Here is a 17,475-nt window from a genome sequence, read left to right as displayed (position 1 = left end):
TAAAGACCCTGCCAAAGTGAATTGTGTTGGTCTTGTAATTGGGCTTTAATGTCTGAGGAAGATATTTATTCTTTAGTTATTCCTTCATCTCTCCCCAAGTAGGTGGTGTTGCACTTCATCGTTGCAGCTTTCTTTCATAGTCTCCACCATTCATGTGCTGCACCCACTAATTTTGTTTGAGCTGACTTCAATTTCCGGACCTCATGTAGGTCATACCCATCAAAATAATCATCTAAGCATGACATGTAGTCTTAGAACATTTGGGGGTCGTGCTTTCCACCATACTCTTTAAGTTCTAACTTCACCTTCTCTGTGTCTTCAAAACGCCGCTGAGGTGCGCCATTTTCAAAGTAAGTTCGCATGTGGTCCTTGAAGGAGAGTTGTGGTGTATTCCTTTGTGGACCTCTACCCATAAACCGTGAGTATTGTTGGTAGTGGAGTGTGCTGGTAGTCCTTCATTAGGTTTAGGATGCTCTGAGTTATAAGAGGTAGGGAAAGGATTTGATTCCAGAATTTTTCCATAGCAGTCATGCAATCTCACAACTGCTTGAACATGTCAGTTATTTGATTGAGTGATTCATGTATATTTGTTGGGTCAGAGTTCCTTGAACTGGATTCAGCCATGGCTCTGATACCAAATGAAGGGGTTCAAATCCATCTAACACTAGGTTTCAGCAAACAAACAGCAAGCCAGAATCGATTTCAAAGGAAATTAAATATTAATAGATCAGTAACTCAGATGCAAGTATTAATAAGGTCCAGGGTTGCTGTTAATGAGAGTAACAACTCTTCAAAATTGGGACAGAATCAGATGTGTGGATTGATAGTTCTAGAAGAGCCCCTTCAGATTGAAATACCTCAAGTCTTAACAGAACCTGAGATTTCAGATTCCAGCAGATTAGTGACTCTGATCTAGATGAAATCCAGGTCGTAGGTAGATCCAACAGAGGAGAATAAAATAGTTTAATCGCAGGTTAATCCATCAGTTAGATGGTGAGATTGATAGATTTCTTGTTCAGTTAAAACACCTTAAATCAGACTTAAAAATAGCATGTTTCAATTCCTAGTTTACACGATTTTAATGGAGTCAAGAAATGTGTATATGAATGACAGTCAGATATTAGCAAAAAGAATCAGATTGCAGCAGAATCAAATTAACTCCAAAAAGCACTGTTACTAAAATCATTGGACAGGATATGGAGTTGCTGAAAAGAATGAAGTACTTGAATGCTGAAAGAAGTAGAAGAAGATAAGGGAAAAAGGATAGGACTTGGAATCACTACCAAGCTTGAATTGGAACCACCAACAATCACACCCACTGAATCACCACAGAATTCTTGGCAGAAGGGCCAAACTCTATATTCATCATCAAATCATGGGCTGTAGCCCTGCATTGCTTTAATTTATGGAAGAGGTAAAAAGGAGTATTAGTTGACGCTAACAAGGAATAAAATAATGAATAAAACCCCCGTTTGTACAGCCTTAAAGAATGGTTATTACTTATTAGACTTAAAACTCTAACAACTAGGTAAGGTAGGAGAAAAGAGGGTTACAACCAATACAAGTAACTACTTAAATAAAACAAATAAACTAATAAAAGTACCCCACAATGGGATTACTATATCTGGTGCTGAGCTGGCTGAACAAGCTGAGTTAACTCAGTTTGAGTTGCATCACTGAGTTGAATCTCAGTGAGTGGACTGTGAGTTCTCTCACTTTCATCTTCCTTCTTTGGTAATTTTTCAAAACCTTTTGATCTGCATCACTTTTACACTTTTAAGTGGGAAAATTACCTGAGTCTGCAGAATTTTGCTATAATAGTCACTGTTGAATTACCACTCATGGCTGCCTTCTTGATTTTCAGAATTTTACTATAATATTCACTGTTGAATTACCACCATGGCTGCCTTTTTGGTTTTCAGTTTTTTACTTTTGTCAATGAAAAGCCCCAACTACCCTCACCCGAAGTAGGGTTTATGGGAAAGATATGGGTTGTGAGTTACTATGAGAAAATATATGTTCCTCTTTCTAAAAGTAAATAGTTTGGTACTTTCCCAGGGCTGTACTATAGGGAGGGTTATCTGCATTTATCCTTAGCAAAGATCAACTAGGAGCTTAATTACCTAATCCTTCCGTTAAGGGTGCTGTTTGCTCTCAATCAATGAATTCATGCTCTGAGTGGGAGCATATAAATCCTTTAATCAGATGCTTGTGATCTTGCTTAAAGCGAAACCACTTTATGGGTAAGGAGTGTACTTGAGGTAAACTGACATTTTGATTTTATTGGACAGCTCTAAGCTTAAAATCAAAACTAGGTCAAACATCGGATGTGCTTCCCTTGTTCTCCATTCTTCGACTGAATAAATGTTAAATATATGTACATATATATTCATGTATATGCATATATGGGCTTTCATTTTAAAATATTTGTCACTTCGAAGCTTTCGTGCTTTTGCTCCAACACCCCGCTGTCACTCTTGCACGGCACTTGGGCACTAAGGAGGCAGTTCTGAGTTATCTTTTAAATTTGAAGCAGCTTCTAGGAAAAATCTTTGGGGCTAGACAGCCTCCTGTAGTGTCCCCCTTTTAATGGCTAGCTTTTTTTCCTTACGTAAATTCTAAGAAGGAACTAATATGTAAAATATAATCCTGGAAGTTTTCGAGATTCTAATCATCCTTTCTTGTATGCGGTCTTCTTTTAAGGCTCCGTGGTTATTTTGGAGAGCTTTCTTTGCATCCTTCAAGTTCGTTTACTGTTGAAAAGTGCTTCTCTGCAAGTAATGCCTCGCTGCAGGAGGCTATAGCATCTGAGCTGTTAGATGTGCGAACTGCACTCTCCAAGACAAAACAGGGACCTTATATTTTAAGAAAGCTTGAGATTGACGGGTAAGCCTATCTGAACATTATATTCTTCCGCATGCTACATTTTCTATTCATCTCAAATACTAGACATGATTCTCTTGAACCTCTGATTAACAATTTAATTGTCCTGGACAGTGTTTGATAACTTGCTAGTCAAAACTAAGATGTGGCGCTTTCTGAAGCCCAATTTAACTGAATTTTTAGACAGAATGGTCTATAACGTGAGCCATCCAATTGAGTAAAATTCTATAAGTGACAACCATTGTCTGCCCTAGTCATGTTTATATTATGGGTTTTTGCATCGGACTATTTTTTGGATGGGGAAGGGAGGACATTAGTTGTAGGTAGAAACAATCAATTTGTGATCTGAGATCCTTTTTTTTTTTTGCTGGAGTTGACTCTGATTCTCAACATTATTGAGCCTATTTTGGTTTTATGTCTTTTTACTCCTTCATTTGAAGCATCTGTAGTGAAATACTAGTTTTTTTTTTGGGTGAATAAAAAATTCATTACCAAAGAGAGAAAGAATAGGGGCCTTAACAACGGGCAAGGAGAAAAAAGTACAAATTACAACAAGCCAAAGAAAAAATCCCATCCTCAAGAGGAGGGGGGTGCAAGGAGTAGGAGAGACCCCCAGAAACAACAATATGCATGTTCCTTGGGGTGTCCCGGCAAGAAGATGCGACCAAAGGTAGCTTGCTTTTGATGTCAAAAGAGATGGAATCCCAAATAAGCTGAAGAGATCTCAATCTGGAAGACCATTTTCTGATATTTCGTTCCATCCCAATCTGGTTGATGGTGGCAGCAAAAGCGAGCTTTCCCATAATGTCGTAAATAGATGACCCGGCAAATGTCATGTCCATCCAGATCCATTCTCTTTGAAAAGCCAAAATCCGTCTAGGTCTGGCCCAACATCTGGCTAGCATCTCTTTCCAAATGGACGAGGAGAGGGGGCAAGTGAAGAAGAGATGTTCAATTGTTTCCATGACATTGTAGAAGAGGCAACAAGATGAAGAGAACAATTTGGCGATGGATGAGGAATGACTGCGTTGGAAGGCAGTTGGAGGAGGCTCGCCAAACTGTGAAACTGTGCTGAGGGATGTGGTGTTTAAACCATACAAGCTTATGCCAGGGTGTTACAGTGCCATGCAAACGGATATGGTTCCAAGCTGCTTTGATGTTGAAGAGCCCTGAAGAGGAGGGAGTCCAGAAAGTCTTGTCTCCCCTACCAGAAGAGCGACCTAGTATGGGGGGCAATGCATTCCAGACTGATGTAAGCAGCCGGGAGGATGAAGTTGGAGGGGCCCAGGCTCCATGAGCTCTGATGTCGGCAACCTTGAAGTGCCTAGGGAGGTTGGAGCTGTATATGACACTGGGGGGGACAAAGTGCAGAAGAATGCCCATAGGATGGCAATGGTCAAGCCGAAGACTGGGGCGCCATAGGGAGCCTGAGATGGACGGATGAAGCCAGCATCAAGTAAATCCTTCAATTGCTTCCTTAGCTCCTCTTAACTCCGGTGGTGACATGCACGACCAGACCATTGCGAAGGCTGTCCTCAGTCCGAAAATTATATTCATTAGATTTGTCGTTTGCTACGGATTGCTTTCCGCTTGAGCTTGTTGTTTCGTCTGGTTCAATATGCTTATCCCAGTGAGTTTGACGGCCCACTGGCCCAAAAGCTTCTCAAGCTCAAGCATTTGTTGCAGTCATCTGAGAGAACGTTGCTTTGTCAGAATTAGAAAGACTACCCAAGAACAATAGGGATTTCTCAGGATTGATATGGAGACCTGACAAATCCTCAGAGGACTGAAGACCAGACACTATTGTCTCAAGGGAGGCAATGGATGCTTTGGAGAAGATCATAGGGTCGTTTGCAAAGGCCAAATGGGTGAAGCTTGAGAGCCTTACACTTTGCGATTGGGGAGATGAGCTGCTGATCTGTGCAATGCTAAAGGCTCCTTGAGAGAACTTCAACGGCTAAGGCTAATAAGTTGGGCAATAGAGGGCATCACTAACGAATTCCCACCGATGAGGGAAAATAGCCTGCTGCCTGCTGGATTGCCATTGACTAAAACTGAGAATTGAGGAGCGGAGATACATTGGAGAATCCAGTTGATGAAGGGCTGGGTAAAACCCATCTTGAGCATGACCTTTGAGATAAAGCCCCATTGTGAGGAGACGAAGGCTTTATGTATGTCAATTTTCATGAGGGTTGAAGGGGAATGGGATCTCCTGTCAAATCCTCTGGTTATCTCATGACAAAGAAGAATGTTGTCTGCAATGTTTCTACCTGTAATGAAAGCCGACCGATTATGACTGACTAGGGTGTCAACAATCAATTTCAACTTATTGGCAAGAATCTTGGCAATATAGTTGGACAGGAGATTATATAGAGATATGGGCTTGAACTCTGACATGGCTGAAGCACCCTCTTTCTTGGGAATGAGGCAAATAAAGGTGTGATTGATTCCCTTGATTTGACTTGGTTATAAAAGAAACTCATGATGGCCTGGATGAGGTCATCTTTGATAATGTCCCAGGAGGAGAAGAAGAAGCTCATACTTAATCCATCCAGACCGGGAGCCATGTTAGTTTTGTGAGATCAGACCGCAGCAATGATTTCATCTTCAAAGGGGATGACCTGTAAGGAACTGATGAAATGAGAGGGAACAAACTTGTTGAAAACAGGTTGTCGGGGATGGAGCCAGGGGAGATCAAAGGAGATTTGAACAGCTCTTTGAAGTAATTCACAGCCTCATTTTTAATGTCTTCCACATTGTGGAGAGGGAAGCCATTCGGAGTCATCAACTGGGGATGGAGTTGATGTTTGTCCTGGACTTCAAAGTCCTGTGGAAGAAAGCTGAATTCGAGTCCCCAAGCTCCAGCCACTTAATCCTAGCCTTGTCTTAGGAAGCTTTCTTCTTGGGAGAGCATGGAGGCAAGAGCCAAACTTAGGTCTTTTTCTTCTTCCGCTAGAGGAGCTTTGTGAATATCTAGTTGGAGACTAGATTGGGTAGCAGAAAATTTGGCCTTGCAATCTGAAACCTGCAGAGATACATTCCCAAAGGTACTGGAATTCCATAATTTAAGAGCATATTTCACATTTTTGAGCTTTCTAGAAAAGACAATAAGGGAGGATGAATAAGCTTGGACAGGCTTGTCCCAAGCTTCTCTAACAATAGCAAGAAAGTCAGGGTGGGAGGACAACATGTCAAAAAATTTGATTGGTTTCAGGCCAAAGGAGGGATAAGGATGGATGAGAAGGGAAATGGGGCAGTGGTCAGATATACCTGGAGTGTCAAAAGTTGCACGAGGAGGGAAAGGAGGACAGCTAAGCTTCAATGACCATCACTCTTATCAAGTTTGCAGTGTATCCGAGCTTCACCACCTCTTCTGTTATGCCAAGTAATAGCGTAGCCAGACCATCTCAAGTCATTAACCCCAATGTCCTCAATGCATTCATTGAAAGCATCGATTGAGGCCAAGTCAGGTCTGTCTCCTCCAGCTTTTTCGTGACTGTAATGGATGACATTGAAGTCACCCCTCAAACCCCAAGGGAGAGGACTAGCTTCAATGGCTATGGAGCTAAGATCATTCCAAAGGGAGCATAAGTGGCTGTGAATAGAAAGCTGGTATTACCAGGAATGATGGTAATGTTGAAGTGCAGATACTGAGAGGTGGAAGAGATGAGGGTAGGGTGGATTTTGGAAGGATCCCTGAGAAACCAGAGCCTGCCATTGTGGTGGTGGGATTAGTTGGTAGTGAGGGACCAGCCGGGAGCAATAGATGCAGCGATACAGAGAACATTTGGTTCTTGAACACCGGTTTCAATGAGGTAGCAAAAAGTGGAGCGGAGGACTTGATGCGCGAGTGAATCTCGGTGTGCTTTGAAGGGGAGTTGAGACCACTGGTATTCCAAATGAGACCTTGGTCCATTGAGAACTAAGAGAAGAGGGCAACATACGTCCATTGGGAGGACAGGGGGTATTGACATTATAGTTGTCAAGGCGTCGCCTTCTCTCGCCTTGATTTCTGGTGTCGACTTGGTTTTTAACCCCCTCGATCGCCCTGGTTTGCCTAGGTGCCTTAACAACTATGATTGACCCGAGAGAGGGAGGCGCTACGGTGCCGACACACATAGGAACAGGTTAGGGGGCCAGGAAGAGGGGGAGAAGATGAGGTATATGCTAGGCGAAGTGTGGGGGGGGGGGAGAGCAGGGAGACCGGGCGAAGATGATGATGTGTGATGGGAGCCAAGAGGCGGGTCATGGGTCGAAGAGAGCATGACCGAGTTCGTGGTCACAACTGAGGAGAGGAGATGGGCGGACCGAAGTCCAGATGAAGAAAGTTTCAGACCTGAGCTGGGTTGAGAGGTTAAAACTGCAAACTTGTTTCTTGTTCTAAGACTGCAAACTGCTTCCACCAGCTCTCATGGGCAGGGGGAGAAGGGGTGGGTTTGGCTCCCTCAACTCTCTTCCCCACCACCCCCCCCCCCTTTTTTTTTTTTCTTCTGAAGAACTATCCAAGTCGAAAATACTGGACATGGTGCTTGTTTTGTTTTTTCTAAGCCAACCTCTTGAATCTCAATTTACCCATTCACAGCCAGTTGGTTTGTGTACGTCATATTTTCACAACCAGGTCTAGCAATGAGAATCTAGATGGTGAAAGTTTTCCTTGTGCTGTTGTTAACTATTTTTGAAGGTTTTCTTCTCTCCATGCTCCCCACTTTCAATATTGATGTTTTCACATTTTCAACCTAGAATCTGACCTCTTTCTTCATACATTCCCAGTGTGTGGTGATAGAACTTCCTGTCACCTAGTGGTTTGCAAAAAATGAAATATGCTTGTGATGTGCAATTGTACCTTCAGACCTTTAGAATTATTTTTTGGGAAATTATCAGCGCCACCCCCTAACGTTTACCTATATTTTAAGGCACACCCACTAATTACCATAATATCAACCGTTACCCATTTTTGAACAGTGTTAACATATGAAATTCTTTTGACCAATATACCCTTTACACTAAGACTTCAAACAAAGTCTTGGTTCTCTGTAAATACAATTTTAAGACCATTTTACCCTTCCAATTAAAACAAGTGAACCACTCCTTCCTCAATCGAACGAAATAACTCACCGCCACCGTTCAGCTCTGTAACCCCTTTGCAACCGTCGTCAAAGTGCTCTTCAACCAACGAAGCTCGCAACCGTCATCGAAGTTGTAGATTTCACAGATCCGAAATGCTCTCAGGAATTTGACCATATCGAATTCTCACTGGAATCTCTCCTGTTAACAGATTATGTGAAAGAAACAACGCTTGTAAGCCCTTCAACTCTGTAATACCTACTGGTATTTCACCTGAAAACCGATTGTGAGATAGGTCAAGAAGTACTAGACCAGATTTTTCTGTTGTTGCTGCAATTTTACTCGGTAGAAGACCAGAGAAATCGTTGGAACTCGGGTCCAGAACAAGTAGCTTCTCCAACATTATGAATTTTCAACGAAATGTCATATTTTAGGCTATTGAAGGTGAGATTGAGCACCTTTAAACCTCGCAGAGATGAAATGCAGGTGGGAATCCCTCCGACAATGGACTTATTTGCGAGATTGAAGACTGTGAGTGAATCAACTGAAGTAGAGAAGCAAGGAATCCCTGAAACCAAAAAAATAAAAAATAGAAGGGTTGAAATTGTATCTGGCGGAAGTCACCAGATCTGATTTGAACTTGGGTATGGAACTCACGATAGAAGAGGATTTGGGAGGGGAGACTCTAAGGTTTTAAGTTGCCTTCAGAGGGGCTTCCTTCTCTCCAAATCTCAGACCCAAAGGAACATGCACCAAGGAATTCAAACTCTCTGATTAGGTCTGCAAGTACCGCCCAGAAATAGGACTGGGAATGAAGCTTTAAGATTAAAAGAAATTAGGAAGAAGAAGGGCAAGAAATAAGGAGCAACGTAAAGGGAGTAAGAGAGAGAGGGAGAGACTGATAAAAACGAAACCTCGGTGGACAAGATTATTTTGTCCTCATCTCTATAATTCTGTTCTGTTTCTATCACCAAAAAAACAAAAGCCCGAAAATGGAAACCTCCCCTGGGTTTCTGTCTTCCCTTGTTTATTCTCAAACATAAAACAAAATTTCCTATAAATACCCAATAAAACTCCCTCTGATTTGAAAGTAAACCAAACACCCTCTCAAAACCATCTCCCTTTCTGTATGTATGTATTATCTGTCTCCAGATTCATTCCAGAATACAAAATTTTTAGCACCCATCTTCTTCTTCTGTTCTACCCGCCTGCTGGTTTTTAGTTTGATTTTTTGTTTTTATCATTGGTCGTTGATTGATCATCATCAATGGAAACTAAGGTTGGTAACATCGATTTATGCAAACCTACCTTGTAAACAGGGCCGAATCCACCCTCCCCGAGCTTGTGATCAGAGTGAAAATCTCTGGTTGCTGCAACTAGGGTTTCTAGAGAGAATTGATTCTGTTGCTCACAGGGTAAGAAATCATTTAAAATTTTCTTTTGTTCTGGTTAAATCATGGGTTATTGACTCATGTTTCTGAAACCTTCTCCCTTCAGTGGCTGATCTTGATCAATTTAATCTTGTGGGTGTTTCAACTACCTGTTTGATTGATGGGATCTCCCTTCTCTACCCAGGTAGGGGGGAAAAAATTGAATGCTTTTGAGTTTGAAATTCTGAACTTTAGCTGTTTAGAGGGTGGTAGGTTGACGCCGGGCTGCTTTATCGCCGGAGTAGGTCTCTTCTTCAGAAGACGGTAGGTTGGAGTGGTTTGTCCAAGGTTGTGTGTGAGTGGGAGGAAGAAGAAGGGTTTGTGGGTGTTTTAATTAAAAGGGTAGATTAGGTACTTCGCCCACTAAAAAGGGCAGAATTGTCTTTAAAAAAATATTAAATAGCTGACATCAGCACTTAACAGCTCTTAACTAACGGTAGGGAGTCTGTGTGGAATTAGTTTGATAAAGCAGGGTGTGGCGCTGATATTATGGTAGTTAGTGGGTGTGCCTTAAAATATAGGCAAACGTCAGGGGGTGGCGCTGATAATTTCCCTTATTTTTTTTTGGTTGTATAACCCTTAGAATGCACAGGTACAGAGATGACCTAGTTTGATACCTTCAAACCCTAAAAATTCACAGGTACGATTAACTCCTGGTCTATGCTTCCTTTAGGCAGCCTTCTATTTGGTTTTATGTTTTTTTTTTAAAAGCTTCATTTGAAGCTACTGTGGTGAAATACTTGCGTACTTGTTCTAAAACTGCAAACTGCTCCCACCAGCTCTCATGGGCAGGGGGAGAAGGAGTGGGATCAGCTCCCTCAACTCCCTCCCCCCCCACCCCCTTTTTTTTTTTTTTTTTTTGAAGAACTATCCAAGTGGAAAATACTGGACATGGTGCTTGTTTCTTTTTTCTATGCCAATCTCTTGAATTTCAGTTTACCCATTCACAGCCAGTTGGTTTGTGTACATCATATTCCCACAACCAGGTCTAGCAACGAGAATATAGATGGTGAAAGTTGTCCTTGTGCTGTTGTTAACTGTTTTTGAAGATTTTCTTCTCACTATGCTCCCCACTTTCAATATTGATGTTTTCACATTTTCAACCTAGAATCTGACCTCTTTCTCCATACATTCCCAGTGTGTGGTGATCGAACTTCCTGTCCCCTACTGGTATTGCAAAAAAATGAAATATGCTAGTGATGTGCAATTGTACCTTCAGACCCTTAGAATTCACAGGTACAGAGATGCCCTCCTAGTTTGATACCTTCAAACCCTAAAAATTTACAGGTACAGTGATTAACTCCTGGTTTATGCTTCCTTTAGGCAACCTTCCCTCCTCTTCGATAATGATTAAGTAGGAAGAAGAGGGAGAATGTACAAAAGGAAGGTGGCAGTACAGCCCAACAATCTGATGTAGGACAGCATAGAACCTTAGATTTCTGGGACTTAACTACAAGGAAGTGGTGATGGGCAGGGTGTTCGGTCTGATTATGGCCTTAAGAAGGATAAGAAATTAGGAAAGGAATAAGAAATCAGCTATTGTTAAGGGGTTGTGAACAGTATTTGTAAGCAGTAACACTACTTTAGAGATGGGAAAGGAGAGTAGTAGTGCAACTATGTGCATAGTTGCTAAGGGATAGTTTTTGTAATTGTATTTTATTTTTTTAAATTTTATTCCTGTTGATGGAAACATAGGAAAGATTGTGGAGTCTGATTCAAACTCTACTTCAGTGTAGAGTTGGAGTCAAATGTTTTTTCAGTTTTAGTTTTTGATTAGGAGTCTTTTTTTATCCTCTTATATATACAAGCATGTAATCAAGGATTAAGATTGGAATGTAATAAGAAAGAAAACAGGTTTGCTATGTTGCTTTGGCGTGTGCTTTCTCTTATTTCATTTGTTTAATTGCTGGAAGAACCTCCATTTTCCAGACTCGTTTCAGTATGCTTAATACTGTTGGTAACTACTTCTCACTAGATCTATTTCTTTCCAGATTTGATGTTTGACACCCTATTACTGATGTCTCAGAAGTTATAAGATCGATTCTAGGTTTTTCAGGTCTGAAATCACTGAACTGCAACCATACTGTGTTTTTAGAATTTTCCTGCATCTTGGCTATCGCACCCCTTATATCCTCCTTGAAGTATTGTTTTCTAGTCTAGGTTTTGTCAACAGACCTAGGTGACCCTAGTTCTGAAATCACAAACTTGTTTGAGCGTGGTTGAGGGTGTTACAGTTTATTCTTTGACAAGGTTTTGCCGCTGGATTTATGTTCCTGTCATGGGGTGAAGAGGACACTCTTCATTGAAATTACAATTATGCCCTTGCCCACTAAAAGTGTCCCCTCTTTTATTTTAAATTCCACGAGTACCCTCCACTTAAGTAACTATTATTAGTTTAGTCCCGAGTCTGTTTTCCTCTTCCAAAAGGACCCTAAGCTGTTCACCATAATTACAGAATTGCCATTGGTTCCTTATATTTGAATTCTTATTGCTTTACTGGGCCCATAGCGACCCAATTTCAGGGTTTAGAATCAGGGTTTGCATTGAGGAGAAGGGGAAGGGAAGGGGAAGGGGAGGGTTTGAAGAGATCAGCTCCCTACAGGCTCATGTGAGAACCTCTCACTAAACAGTCTTTCATTTCAGTTCTACTCTCTCTCCTCTAAGACGAATTTACATCTTTTTATAGTAAAAGAGTTGCTTTTTTGAGAAGCTCGAGGTAGCTTACTTAAGAAGCAAAGAACTTCTTTGCTTAAAAAGCTATCTTGTAGCTTTTTTAAGAAGCTAAAAGTAGCTTCCTTGAGAAGTTTAAGTTTTTTTGAAGCCCTAACAAAATAAAAGTACAATTCTAAAAGGGAAGAGGTTCTCTGGTCTGCAGTTTAAGTCATAATGACTCTTGGATAAGAGTGGATGAGCATTTCAGGAACTTCGTTCAATTGGGGGGGGGGGGGAGTATTAATGCTTTCACCATGGTGGATGAGCCCAATTCAATGTCCCATCACTGCTCTGCCAACTAGAAAAACTTTTGCCGTTGTAAAAATACCCTCAAACAAAATGACAAAAATCCCCCTACTTAGTAACACTAATACAATATTGCTCCTTATCTAAAATTATAAAAATACCCTCCAAGAAATGAAATTACAATATTATCCCTTAGAATAACAAACTCAAACTGCCAAGTTTGAATTAGTGAAAAAGTCCAAAAGTAAGCCCAAAATAACTAAATCCTTTTCTGTCGTGGTTCCCCATCACTCAACAAGAATGATGAAACAAAAACAAACAAAGCAACAGGTCACAAACTATTCTCAATATAGAATATTGGTCTCACATAGGGGTAGACACTTGGGTAGTTGGGTGGTTTACCCAAACCCTTCTGAGCCCATCCAGAAAAAGCCTGAGGTTGGACTGAAGTTTCTTAACCTCAGGTTGAGTTTGGTCTGAATAAAGAAAATCCAAGGTTGGGTTGGGTTGAGGCCTTTGGAAACCCAAAACCTTCCCAATGTCATGGACAGCAAATTTCAGGACGCTCCGCCATGTTGGCAGCGTCATTAGCATAAAAACGCCTACATAAGCCAGCTTATGTGGGCAGAGAACAGCTAGAATACTATAGAATCATCAAGCTTATTCAATAGAGTACTTGTACTGTCGTACATACTAGAGGTGTGTAGAGTAATTCTAGAGTTCTCCATTTGAGGTGGGAAGGTTCTAGGCTTCTATGACTAGAATGTTCCTAATTGTTGGATGGAGGACAAGTGTACATAATCTTAACCATTCATTGAATTCTTGGGTGCCTTTAAGTAGGGGTCGTCTCATTTGGCTAAGGCACTAACCAAGCAACCAAGTTCTCTAGTGCAATACTACTTTCTCCCCAAACTCCTAGTGTTCTCTTGTGCTCTTAAGTTTTCTCTTTTCCTATTCTCTTGGTGAAGGTTGACTTAGTGCGACAAGGGTTCGTGTGAGCTACTAAGTACCGGCACAGTTGGCATAGTGAAGCCTCAAGGCTGTGACACTAAGCTCAAGCCCAAAGGAAACCCAAGCCTTAAATGTATGACTATACGTATATATGTCAAATATGTGACTTGTGTTATATAATGATACTAAGTCATTGTTCTAGATCCTATACATGTCAATGGTGGTAAAGTTAATTAATTTAGATTTTTTTTTTTTAAGAAATGAAAAAAAAAAAAAAACTTTTGTTTAAGGTTTATGTGGGAAGATAAATGTTCATATACTTATAAATGTACCTCTTGTATTGTCATACTCTAGAACGAATTTTATTAAAATTTAGAAATTCGTCTGTGAGCAAACCCATGCCCAGGTGTGGGCTTAAATAAGGATTGGGCTCTACAATTTCAATTCTGAGGTCGGTTGGTCTTGATTTCCTATACCGCAAGGGTGGGCCCACCCCGAGTCTCACAACTCCTTGCTTTGCTAGATGATCAGTTTTTTTTTTTTTTCCCTTTTTTGTTGACTTGGGCTTCCACTCTGTTGAACTAATGACTTGGGAAGTGAGACAAATGACTTATCTCATCAGATGTGAGAGATTCCGAGGCCAATCAAACTTCCCTTCATCCATCAATAACATAAGTTTAGGCAACCTTTTTTTTTTTTCCATTTTGTTTATTGGGAAGGTGGCAGCGCTATATCTGTTGTGCTAAGTCTTTCACAACTGCTCACTCGTGGACACCTTCCTTGGAACCCAAATTGGTGTAGATGTGGGTCCCATCCTCTATATAAAGGGTGTACCCAGTCCACGATGCTCCTGCCACAGTGGAGTTTGGGAGGGGCAGATGTATGCAACCCGCTTCGCGGAGAGATTGTTTCCTGATTCAAACCTGCGACCACCAAGTCACAGTGGAGCAACCTTACTGTTGCGCCGAATCCCACCCTCTATCCATTTGTCCAATTTCAAACTAAATGGAATTTGTAACATGGCAAACAATGCTTCAAAAATTCAGCAGACGGTTTAGCAGCTGAAAACATGAGGAAAGTTGAATACAGGTTGGGTCATATGGTTCTGGTGGACCACTTTATCTGACAGGTTTCCAATCCAGAGGCACCCCCTCTATCTATCCACTAGTTCAGACTGGCCACATTTTACAGACATTTGCAAACCAAGGGGTATTGTGGTGTGCTTTTTGGTGTTTGCTTTATCTAAAATTGGGTATGGAGTTCTTTTTTTCTTAATAAATACTTGAGTTTCTGGTTTTCTTTTTTTAATAAATACTTATGCATTACTGCTGCAGGTTTGCAACACGGCCTGATCAGTGGAGATTGAGACAAACGTCAAAGCAAAGTGCTTACAAAGAATTCTTTGATGCATTTGGGTCCAGTGACACGAAATCATCTGGTAGCAACAGCATTTTTGGTGAATCTTCTTCAGGGACACGTCACTCAAAAAGCTTGAAGACAATGAAGAAGATGAAGAAAGACGTTGAGCAATGTCTGGCCTACTCTAATGCACCATCTTTGGGTTCCCAGCTTCCAGTTATTGATTCTTCAATAACTAGGTTTGACATGTCTAAGCGTGGGCATGAAAAAGCTAACAAGATTGTTAGGGAATCTGTTGAACTTGACTTGGACAACAATGGCATGAGAATAGGAAATCAAAAGAGAAAAAGGATGGAAACTGATGCCACAGGGAATTCAGCTGCTGCGAGTAAAACAACAGAAAATGCCAGGGATAAGAAGAACCGAAGGAAGGAAAATGGGTCAATATCATCCTTAAAGAAGTTGAAGAAGTGAGATACAGTTCTGCTAGCACATGTATTGGGTTTAGTATTTGAAGAAGAGTCTGGTCTTCGACGGGAGAAACTGTGAGTCTAATGAGTTGTATGTTTACACCTGTTTACATTTTTGAAATTGTAGGAACAGAGGTTGAATGGATGATTGCCTTTGTTTTTGGAGAAACATCCAGCTGATGAGTAGATATACCCACCACCTAAACTTCCTTTTTTTTTTTTTTTAATAAGGAATGGGTATGTAATATTAAATCTTTTTAGTATTGGATATATTTTTACTGAAAGGCTATGGATATTTTACATTTTTTTTTTCTTTTTGATAAAAAGAAACCGAAGTATAGTTATTTTTTTTTTTTTTGGTAGAAGGAGATACTTTATAACAATTAGAGAAAGAAATATCAGATAAGTACATATTGGTCCTAATTGATCTGGTCTTGATAGCCAAATCATTAGCCAGCTGAACAAAATCTCTATGCTGTTTAATAATACATATATCAGGGAATACAGTCATTAGATTTTTAATGTCCCACAAAATAGTGAAAATTTTCCATGATCGTTGCATTGTGTTGAGAGTGAGCCACTAGATCAAATTATTGCAATCAGTCCAAACGTTGAGTATAGGGTCATGTTCATCTCGAAGCTGCTGAAGACCGATTGGAAGTCCTTGCGCTTCTGTTTCCTGAGCTGACCTTGCACGGCCAAAACCAGCACAAGCATAGAAAAAGTTGTTTGTTAATAAAAATGACGGCTGCCCATCCTACATCTCCAACTTCTTAAATGTAACTTCCATTACAAATTATGGCTACTGATTCGGCTGGGACAAGGTTAAGTATATCAGTGGTAGTTAAGGGGGTATGAAGGGGACTGGGTATAGGATTGAAATCGGTTATGGGGGTATTGTAGAGCTTAAGATCAGTAATCCATTGAGAGAGATTTTTAGTGACGGAGTTGGGATTTGGATTGGATTGTTCCACCTAACAGCGATTCCTTTCTAACCACAAGAAATAGCATGTGATGGAGAAGATGGAAAGAACAAGTTTTAAATTAAACGATTAGCAGGGTGGATTGGTAATGATAGAATGAAAAAGTTCAATGAAAGAGTTTGCCATAAGAGTTTCAGTGTGGAGCCCCAACGGTCCAGCCAACCAGATGTGTTTGGAGAAATCATAGGAAAGGAAAAGGTGCCATGGTGTTTCTGAATTTGATTTACAAAATAAACAATGATCAGAGAAAGGCATGAATTTTGCTAGGTTTGACTTTGTTCCAAATCCATTTCTGAAGATCTTCCATAAGAAAAGTTTGAATTTTGGGTGAATCTTAAGGGTCCAAATTAATTTCCAGAGAGGTTTAAAAAAATCAATTGGAAGAACCTCATCCAGAAGACGAGCAACAACCTTGGTAGTTAGTTCCCTATTTTTGGTAAATGGGCAAAAATGGAAATCATCATGTGGGCATATTGACAAAGGAACTTTGGTAATGCTGGTTGCAATGGGGAGAGGAAAGAGAGATTGATCAGAAGTACATCATCATCCTGAGATAGAGAATCACACTGATTCTCATGGCTAGAAAAGCAAAACATTGCAATAGAGATAAAATGTTGGTATTAGTCAGTTCTTTGAATAGAATTCCAATGGAGTTGGTGGAAATATATGAGTGAGGGTATAAGAAGCCACGACCAAGGTACCATGTTTGGCGAGGGAAGAAGATTAAGAATTTCTTTGTTGGCACTCCAAATCTATTTGCTCTTGAAATTCAGTCAGAGAGCATGATTCAAGTCCCTTAGTGATGCTTGTGATATTGGCTTCCAAAAGCTGTCATGTATTAAGAAAACTTGCAGCCACCAAAATTATGCGTCCTACTAACAAAAAACAATTACTCTAACCCGATCTGTTCATGATGGAGTTAAAAATTCCTGCGCAAACCAAAACAGGAAGGTGTGATATAGGGAATATAGCATTCATTAAAAGACAACTATTTGAGTCAAAATGGATAGAGACATTTCTGGGAATAATATGGGTAGGGGTAAATATTTAAGTCTGATAACAATCGAGCAACATTTTGGAGAACTCAATATGGATCAGATTTAGCTAAACCATGAACCACTTTGTTCTGGAGACATCATATAAAATAGCAAGTAATAATAACTACATAAAAGAACCAAAAAAGAGATTGTTTATCCAGCTGCCGAGCAACAAAAGTAGAGATGCAAAGGTTTTCCAAAGAAGGAGAGGAGAGAAATTCCATCCTTGATCGGACTCGCAGCCCAAATTCGCTTAACCTATTCACATGATAGAAAAATATGCCAGAAGGATTCAACACAGGATTCACAAAAAACACAATGTAGATCAATTGGCATCCAT

At 40.5% G+C, this 17,475-nt stretch overlaps 1 protein-coding gene across 4 annotated transcripts in view; it reads left to right on the top strand.

Moving 5' to 3' along the window:
- LOC122655571 (pumilio homolog 23) overlaps positions 1 to 15,279 on the top strand; it is a 34,941-nt gene extending 19,662 nt beyond the window's left edge. For all 4 annotated transcript variants that reach the window (XM_043849786.1, XM_043849785.1, XM_043849783.1 and 1 more), the window contains 2 exons: positions 2,704 to 2,886; positions 14,621 to 15,279. In XM_043849786.1, coding sequence (XP_043705721.1) covers positions 2,704 to 2,886; positions 14,621 to 15,119 — 682 coding nt within the window. In that variant the 3' untranslated portion in view covers positions 15,120 to 15,279. The remainder of the gene's footprint in view (positions 1 to 2,703; positions 2,887 to 14,620) is intronic.
- Positions 15,280 to 17,475: the final 2,196 nt, after the last annotated feature.

Source organism: Telopea speciosissima, chromosome 3, assembly GCF_018873765.1.
Source record: "Telopea speciosissima isolate NSW1024214 ecotype Mountain lineage chromosome 3, Tspe_v1, whole genome shotgun sequence".
NCBI classification, from domain to species: Eukaryota; Viridiplantae; Streptophyta; class Magnoliopsida; order Proteales; family Proteaceae; genus Telopea; species Telopea speciosissima.
Note: the sequence above shows the minus strand (reverse complement) of the source record. Positions and strands in the feature narration are given on the sequence as shown.